The 9,690-nt window shown below is 41.0% G+C and overlaps 1 protein-coding gene across 1 annotated transcript; it reads left to right on the top strand.

Moving 5' to 3' along the window:
• Positions 1 to 8,648: 8,648 nt before the first annotated feature.
• Positions 8,649 to 9,480, top strand: LOC133384026 (tRNA methyltransferase 10 homolog B-like). The gene is given in 2 exon segments (XM_061625881.1): positions 8,649 to 9,312; positions 9,315 to 9,480. Coding segments are annotated over 2 exon segments (738 nt in total). The 3' UTR covers positions 9,389 to 9,480.
• The last annotated feature ends 210 nt before the right edge of the window (positions 9,481 to 9,690 follow it).

The raw sequence follows: 9,690 nt of genomic DNA, 5'->3' as shown, positions 1-9,690 counted from the left end.
CCCTTTCAACTGGGCCAATAACATCAAAGGCTTAATTTTGTGTTGATGTCAAATGAGCCTCACAACTTGTGCCAACCATTAACACTCCTACAGATGATCTCTGTGATCAAGCTGGGATATAAGGGTTCAAGGTGATCCCTAAGGTACCACAGACATAAGTTGTCTTATGGTCCCCAAGTTGGTACTAACTTAGGTATCATGGTGGGCCTAACTTAGGTACCATGTGTGGACCTAAGTCATCTCTATGGTGGCCCCATGGCTATGAAATTCTCTTCCATTGAACCTGTGTCAAATTTCAGGCTTTTTGAAGCAGGCTTTTTATTTTTATTTATTTATTTATTTATTGTATTTCTATACCTCCCCATAGCCAAAGCTCTCTGGGAGGTTTATAGTACCTAAAAACATATATACAAATTTAAAACACATATTTTAAAAACAAATTAAACACAAATTAAACACTTAAAACAATATAAAAACACATGCTAAAATGCCTGGTATGTTATAAGGATTATAACCGGATAATGAATGTGGAACACTTTGAACACCCAATAGCACTATATAAATGTATTTTTACTTACTTTCAGCCCTGCACAGGGCTCAGGAAAAAAAACACCTTACATTAATGGGCAATTAGGTTCTAGGAAATTTTCCAGCACTGCCTGAAAATAGCAGCTTTATAATAACTTATCAAATTCTATTATGGCTTTCTGCCTCAGTATGTTATTTACTCTGACCTTATTCAATGGGCTTCCCTTTACTGTTTAGTAAGACCCTGAATACTTTTTCCCAATTGGCCTTCTAGACATGATGTTTATTAGCTGGAGGGTGGTCTGATTGAATTATGTTCTTTCTAGCTCTGTTTTTTTATGTGGGCTGTTATTAGTGATTTTTAATTGTTTATTATTTTCCTTTTATCCTCTGTTGTTTTTGGATGGGTGCTTGCCCAGAAAATCAGCGTATTTTAAAATAATAAATCTCATTTGCCGCAGCTTTGTCTCATGTTTGCAGATCTACACTATCTGATTGTATATTGTCAACCAGCCAGCAACAGCAAACATTATACAGAACAGGATGCATTTCTGAGACTGACCTCAAAAAGACATTGCATCATGGGTTAGGCTACGTTAGCAAGATTAACTGCTCAGTTGGGGGAAATATGCTTGGGGGAAGAACACAAAATCAAGTGCTCAAAGAGCATTGACAACTGGAGAGATGTTTTGACAAATGGACTTCATTTTTTAAGGCTGCAATTCTATACTCACTGACCTGGGTGTAAATCCCACTAAACTTAATGGGACTTATTTTTGGGTAGACATAGTACCTTAAACCTCATATATTCTGAACCCATGCAGGTTTAAATCACTTATGAATAGCAGTAGTAGTAGGTTAGAAACAGCTGCTTTAATAGAGTCTATCCTGTCTGTTTTGGACAGCGTGAGGCTGTCAATGTATAATGTATAAAGAATTCTGGTCAGAAATAAAGAGAAATGTCAGAATGAGGTCCTTGTTAATGCATTCTCCCACATCTGATGTCCCTAGGAGACGATCAGTATGAAAGGGGAGAATATTAGCTACTGACAAGAGTCTTCTCAGTGGGTGACTCACCTCCTTTCACTCTGATTGGCTCCAATCAGCAGGAAAGGACAAGGAAGTATATTAGAAGACTCTTCTTAGTGGCTAACACACTCCTCTTTCATGCAGATCAGCTCATATGATGCTGGAGACATAGGGACCCTGCTCCCAAAAAAGTAAGGGGTCTAGGACTCCCTGAGCCCCTGGACAACTATACCCCTGGTGCCAGGACAAATCATACACCCCAGGAAGGAGGAGGGTGACCTCTACAAGATGCCAGTACTTCCCACCTGGCCCATAGTTTCTGCTGGGCGCAGGGTACTCATAAGGTCATCTGTGCAGTACTAAAATAATGAAGAGTAAGTAGAGAAAAATATGTAATTTGGGGTGACCACTCCAAAATCTGCTGTGGGCCATGAAACATCATTCACCTGAGCAAAGGGGAGAGTGTCCTCAACGAGATACCACTGCATCCTGCCTGGAATGGTTTTTCTTGTGGACACACAAAACAAGTAATGTAGAACGTATATAAGGAACTGCGGGTTCCCACCCTGAAACATGCTTTGGGCGCTACAGGTCATCCATGCATGCAGGAAAGGGTTCCCACCCACTTGAGAGCTCCTTTTGTATGTATGGTATAGACAAAGGCATATGTGTATTAGAAAAATAGCAAATATGTAGAGGAAAGAAAATAAGAAACTGGAGTGCCCATCCCAAAAGATCATTTGCGGCACCACATATCATACTTCCATGCATCTGGGAGAGTGTGTTCTATGAGATGCCAGCCATGCATACTTTAGAGTGTCATCTATGAAATTACATCTTCTTCAACGAATCATTGTTTGTTGTTTGTTGACTCTGCCACAAGTCCTTCTGTCAGCAACATCAATGGCTTTTAAAAATAATAATAACTGAGCTATAACAAAGTAAGTAACAGGGAAGACCAATACAAAAAAATTAAAAATCCACATAGCCGTAAGCATTGGTGTAGGATAGAGGATACCCTTTCATTTTCTGGAGAGTCTAATTTGTCTCAGCCCAGAGAATATTTTGTGATGAACACCCCCGGATATTTATTCTTTGCTTTGCTTTTTCTCTCTTTTGGTTGTGCATAGATGCCCTTACACATGCCTTGAATCCAACAGAAACTCTGGGCCAGGTGGGAAGTGCCCACCCTTTCTTTGGGTGTATGATTTGTCCTGGCCCAGAGCAGGTTGTGGGGTGGGCACTCCCAGTTTCTTATTTTTTTCTGCATCTTTGTCTGTTCTGGTTGTGCATAGATGCCCTTATCCCTGCCCTGTGCCCAGCAAAAGTTGTGGGCCAGGCAGGAAGCACTGGCATCTCATAGAGGACACCCTCCCCTTTCCTGGGGTGTATGATTTGTCCGAGGCCAGAGCAGATTTTGGGGTGGGCACCCTCAGTTATTTATTTTTTTATGATTTTATGACATCATTATGCATTTATGAGCATTTCAGAAGCCTGATAATTTTGATTGAATGCCTGTTCAGTACTGGTGGCAACGTAATCTGTAAAAAGACATTCCTTGTCTGACGTGCTCTTTGAGCATCCTGTTCTTTTGAGACATAACAGAAATGTATTGTAAAAACAGCATTTCAAATGTAAAATTTGATTTCAAGTGAATTATATGTGTGTTGGGGTATCATCATTGCTGGGGGTGGGGTGGGGGGATGTGAGATTCTGTTATGCCATTCTGTTAATCTTACGGATAAAATAAATCTATTCTGCTACTCTCTCTGTGTGTGCTCACTTATTTTTAATATGTTTTAGGCTACTTAGATGTGCAGCAGGCAAGGCCAGCACCTTGTAGGCATTTTTTTAAAGTAACTAAAATGTAATTGTAGTGATTACTTCTGAGTAAAAGTAAAGTAATCAGTTACTTTCAGAGCAATTGTAATTGTAACGGTAATTCAGTTGCTGCTTCTGGGGGCCATGTAACTGTAACTGTAATTTATTACTTTTTAAAAGTAATCTTCCAAGCTCTGATCACACCACAGAATCATGGGAACTGTAGCTTGTTAAGGGTGGTGGGAACTATAACTGTGAGGGGGAAACTACACTTCCCAGGATTCCTTAGGGGAAGTCATGTGCTTTAAATGAAGAAATACAGTATTTATATAAGCATGACTGTCAAAGATGCTTATTATTTACACAACCTGTAAAGATATTTGTAGTGCAATCCTATGTTTGTTTACTCAGAAGCAAGTCCCGATGTATTCAATGGGACTTACTCAAACAGGGAAGCGCACACAGAACTGCAGCCTCAAGTGATAAGGAACACTCACCCAACCCAAAATTCAGAAGCATGCCACTTTAAGATGTTTTGTAATTGTTTCTACTTTTTATGGTTATTGGATTTTAAAGGGATTTATTTCTTGTTATGAGCTGCCTTGGTTTCCAGTTGGCAATCCTACCTCACAGGGTTGTTGGGAAGACTCTGTATACACACACACACACTGGAGATGTAAAAATACATAGACCCCACATAATAGTTTATTGTCCAAATGAGATGGTCATTGCAGAACATTTTTTTTAAAAAAATCAGTATTAGTCTCTATATAATAAAAGCAGTGATATCTATGTAAACCCTGCCTAATTGCTGTTAAAAATAGGATTGGAGAGGGACAGAACGATTTGCAATACAAACTAGGGTTGCCAGGCTCAGGGCCTGAGAATGATTCTTTATCTTTAAGAGAAGAGAAAATTCAGCCAAGTGCAGGTTTTCTTGCAACACTGTAATGGGAAAAACCACACGGTGAAATTCTCCCTTCCCCCTGCACAACTTTTAAAGATACAGAAGAATTTCACCTTGTGGTTTTTCCCATTACAGTGTTGGACTAAGATCCAGGTTCAAATCCCACCAACCCATGAAGCCCACTGGGTGATCTTGGGCCAGACACAGTCTTTCAGCCTGACATATCGCTGCAATAATAATTAAATAAATAAATACATTTCTACTGCAGTGCCAAGATCCCAGCCTCAGCCAACCTGCTAAACTTTTTTTATGAGTAATCAAGAAGCAGCAATGTGGTGGTGATGTGGATGCTAAATTATACACTGCAGACAACAGGGTGGATAGATTAGGGGGCGTAGTGCTCTTAGGCCTTGGGATGATAATCAGAACTAATGATTTGGTTAGCGTGCACTTGGGAAATGAGAGCAGAAGACAGGTCAGTGCATGCCTGAAAGATGCTCTGGCACTTCAGCAAAAGGCCTCCCCTCTCATTTGGAGCAAGGGGGAGGTGTCAGCTGCAGTGGGGAGCAGACAGCATCCAGGGAGTGAAGACTTTTTAAAACAAGCAAACAAATAAATAAATTCTTTTCTGATCGCGCCCCCTGGATTACTTTGGGGGGCCCTGGGGGTCATGGCCCCCAGATTGGGAACCACTGTATTAGGTTATATCTGGTAAGTGTTACTAAAGGGAGGGGGAGTGAGTGAGATTGTATGTTGGTGAATGCTGTGTGTGATTGGCTGAGAGAATGGGGGATAGTTGGTTTATATTTGAGAAAATGACAGTTGACAATTAGATAGGTATTGATGTTTGAAGAGATAGGGAAGAGTTTTTGAGAGGGCTAGGGTGAGATAGGTATTTAGTAGTGGGTAGTGAGGCAGGATTATTTGCAGCAATAAAGGAATTTATGAGTAATATGAACTGAAGAACAACAATCTGAAACCACATGCTTGAAAAAATGAAGAAAAAGTATTCTTGTTTTATTTATATCTTTTGTCAAATCAAATCTGTTTGGGGTTTAAAATACGCCTGGCCAGCTAGCACAAATAATACAAGTGCTGGCAAAACATAAACAAAGGTGGAAACAGTATCAAATGGTAGAAGTGGAGTTTATCCTAGAGAGTAACTGTAACAGGTTACAGGGGATCAACCCAGGGCTGTGATCTTTTATAGACATACACGGGGGATTGAGGCTTGACTGTATACCTGGACATTTGTTAGCAAAGGTGTGTGTGGGGGGAAATAAGGCACAGTCCCTAATAGCAGCATTGCTATAGACTGATAAAATGCATCTCCCTCTGCTAAAGGCAGAGTGATAGCAGGTGGGAGTGTGACAGGGATGTCCAATGAAGCTGAATGTTGGAAGATTCAGCAGAGACAAAAGAAACTGGTTCTTCACACAGTGCTTAGTTAAACTATGCAGTTTGCTCCCACAAGATGGAGTGATGGCCACCAACTTGGATGGCTTTAAAAGAGGCTTAGACAAATTCATGGCGGATGAGGCTATCAGCGGCTACTAGCTCTGTCCTCCCTCCACAGTCTAAGGCAGTATGTCTCTGAATGCCAAATACTGGGAATCACAGAGTGCTGTTGCATTCAGGTCCTGCTTTCAGGCTTTTCATGGGTATCTGGTTGGCCACTGTGAGAACAGGATGCTGGACTAGATGGACCATTGGCCTGATCCATCAGGCTCCTCTTGTTTTCTTAAAGCAATTTCCACAGCAATTGCACACAGGTGTATGCCCTTAACAAAACACTTGGGGCAGCGTCTATCATGTGGGCACTAGAAACGTTTGAGAAGTTTTGGAGATCCTTAGGTCTAATTATATGATTTATGAGAGTCAGACTAGTTCAGAAATTCAATCCGTTTTTTTGCTGTGCTTTGTTAAATGAAAGCTGAGCCCATACTAAAATGCTTGTGGTTAGTACACCACTTATTCCTGTTTTGCTGGTCAAGGTGAGTGGCTTACCATGCAGTTGTGCAATGCAGAAATGATACCGCATGGCACTCCTTTTTCACTTCTTTTCCTTGCCTCAAATAGCTAAGCAAAGGACATTTTGAACATTTGTTAACATCATTATGGAAAAATAAATTCTATTCTAAAGCTAGCAACTGGTGAAGTAACCTCAAAAGCAAGGGGAAACAGGGAATTAGCTTCAATGGAAGGTAGAAAACATGGATTCCAGTGACTAATCTAGACAATGAGGAGATTCGGATTACGTGGGAGGAATACAGGAATGTGGTAATGTTGCACAGCATGCATATAACCAGTTGATAAACTGGTCATCAATGTCATTCTTTGAAGGAGTAAAGAAAATTTCACCACTCCACTGTTGTCCCAGATTTTTGATTGTGTGTAACCCTTTATAAATGTTTGCCATGCTTAACCAGAGCTTGGAAAAGTTACTTTTTTTGAACTACAACTCCCATCAGCCCAATCCAGTGGCCATGCTGGCTGGGGCTGATGAGAGTTGTAATTCAAAAAAGTAACTTTTCCAAGCTTTGCTTAAATCTATACAAAAGCAAGGAATGCTCTGTATTCAGGGTCTCTGCAGGGACTCACAACAAAGGACTGATGCCAAGGCAAATACATTCATCAAACATCACATAATGCACCTGTCTTAATCATGTGTGTGTGTGTGTGTGAATTTTACATGAATTCCGTATTAAAACAAAAAATGGCAAAAATGTCTTTTTAAAGTTCTTTTTTCAGACTGTTACCACTAAATCTGTTTACTTGGTTTGCTTTCAGGACCAAAAGTTCTCTTGAAGCTTGGTCTTTGCTGGCCACAGAGAGGGGAAATTGTCTCTATTTCACTCATTGCAGTTCCAAAGCAGTCTCCTTAAAATAGCTGCAAATAGATCCATGACAAGAAAATTTACACGCCCTTTATAACTCAAAAGAACATAGGCAGACAAGGGACTTATAATGTTGGGAAACTTCACAACTCCTTTTAGAGGTTGCAAAGAAAACTTCAAAACAGTGGCGTCACTAGGGTTGGTGTCACCCGGTGCGGTAACTCATGGTGTCACCCCCATGGACCTCCTCCTGTATCAGACCATACAGAATCCTTAGTAATGTTTTTTTGTGCTAATGTTACTCGTAAATCGTAATTCCCGTATATCACTGAATGTAATGGCAATAGTAGTGACATAAACAACTAGCAAAATTAAAATTACACCTTTAAATTACAGTATCATACGCACAGCTCAAATTCTTGTTCTTATTACTAATGGGAGTTAATTATCTTGCATATGCCCATAGTAAATTTTCAGATACTTTCAGACCCTCAGCAATTTTCAAGTGGTCTACGTAGAAGAAAGGTTTGGGAACCCCTGGAATAAGACACCTGCTTATGTCCCTATGCTGCTCTCTCCCCTCATTTAAGTGCCTGGGATGCTTGCGTGTGGACACACCTCCTTACAATTATGGAAAGTGATTCTTAATAATAAGTCTCCAGACACAAAGTTACATAGGTATTTATCAGTTGTTTAGCAGAAAATTCAGAGCTGCAGGGTCCCTTCATGATAGTTACAGCCACATACACCCTTTTTTGCTCCTGGATTAAGAATGAGATCTTTGTTAATGCATTCTCTCACAACAACAAACATTTCTAGGAGCCAATCAGCATGAAAGTGAAGAGCGTTAGCAACTGAGAAGAGTCTTCTCAGTGGCTGACTCACCTCCTTTCACTCTGATTGGCTCCAATCTGCAGGAAAGGCAAGGAAGCATATTAGAAGACTCTTCTCAGTGACACACTCCCTTTTCATGCTGACTGTAGGATGCTTGGAGACATAGGGACCCTGCTCCCAAAAAAGCAGAGGGACTAAGACCCCCTGGGCGACTACCCTCCTGGTGCTTATGGACATGACCGTAATATATTTTGTGACGTGCAAGTTCGACATTATTTATTAAGTGTGTTTAGGATTACACTGATGGCATTCCCAAATATGTACTTTCACACAGACTTTGGTTTTCCATAACACAATGTTTGTCCAAGCCTCCACACTTGGGGGGGGCACTACTTGCACACCCCTTCCATAAGCACATCAAAGTTGGATACACACCTGAACCAAGACCCAGACAAAAGGGCACGCAAAACAAAAAGGTAATTACAGTGACTGAGTAGATCTTGTACAGTGGTTATACTGACTGGGCAGCCACTGCCCTTCACATTTTACAAAATACTTTTTCCTATACAAAGATTAAATTTCTGTGTATGAAAAAGTAATATATGAAGTGGTCTCAATAGTGAGAAAAGTAAACAAGTGAATGGTGATCCAAACGTTTTTCATTCTCACGTTATGAAGCTAGCTGCCAGGTGATGTGTTCGAGAAATGTTTTAAGGAAACAGAGGCACTGGGAGAAGATCATTTCGGCGAAAAAGAGCAGAAGAAAACTTGAGAGAGAGCGGCGTAAAGCTAAGCCCACTGAAGGAAAAGGTGCTGTTCCCCAGCTCAGCAAGCGGGATTTAAAAGTGATTAGAAAAGAGCGCCTTCTGGAGGCCAAGGAAACAGGCCCTCGGCTGTGTATCGATTTGAGCATGACCAGTCACATGACTTATAAGGAAACAAGCCGGCTTGCCGCTCAGATAAGGCGGCTCTATGGGTCGAACAAGAAAGCTCAAAAGCCCTTTTGGATCTATCTTACTGGGTTTGAGAAAAACAGCCCAATTTATGAAGCATGCCTGAGGATGAATGATGGATTTACCAATTACCTGATGGATGTCACTCCAGAAAGTTATCTTGACGTATTTCCTTTAGAAATGATGGTTTACCTCACTCCAGACTCTGAGAATGCTCTTGAGGAAGTTGACCTGCGCAAAGTGTATATCCTTGGGGGGCTGGTGGATGAAAGCATTCAAAAGAGACTTACCTTCCAAAGAGCCCAGGAAGAACATCTGCAAACAGCACGGCTGCCAATCCAAGAGTACATGGTAAAACATGTCAATGCAAAGAACTATCATTCTACAACACTGGCAATCAACCAAGGAGTTGGGAAGAAGCCCTTAAAGCTGCAGTTTCTCCAGGAAAAGGATATGTCCTTCGAGAGACAGCACTGTGACACAAAGAATCTACGTGCAAAAGGTGGTCATGAGGAGGATGGGTTAGAAGGATGGGTCTCCAATAACCCTCATCTACTGAACTCATCTCCACTTCTGTGGAGCCAATCAGTTGTGGGGCTAATCAGTTGCTTGTTCTTAATGAATCTCTCTTGGGAGAATGGGTGAAAATATTCTAATATCACTATTAACTGTTAGCTGCCAATGGCAAGATCTTCTTTTCTTGAGTGGGATACTCCACTGCCCATAGAACCTTCAGTGTTAACAGGGCCTACATCTAGTGCACATTATTATGTTCATAATG

Source organism: Rhineura floridana, chromosome 4 (assembly GCF_030035675.1).
Source record: "Rhineura floridana isolate rRhiFlo1 chromosome 4, rRhiFlo1.hap2, whole genome shotgun sequence".
NCBI lineage: Eukaryota > Metazoa > Chordata > Lepidosauria > Squamata > Rhineuridae > Rhineura > Rhineura floridana.
This window is presented reverse-complemented; position numbering and strand designations above follow the sequence as displayed.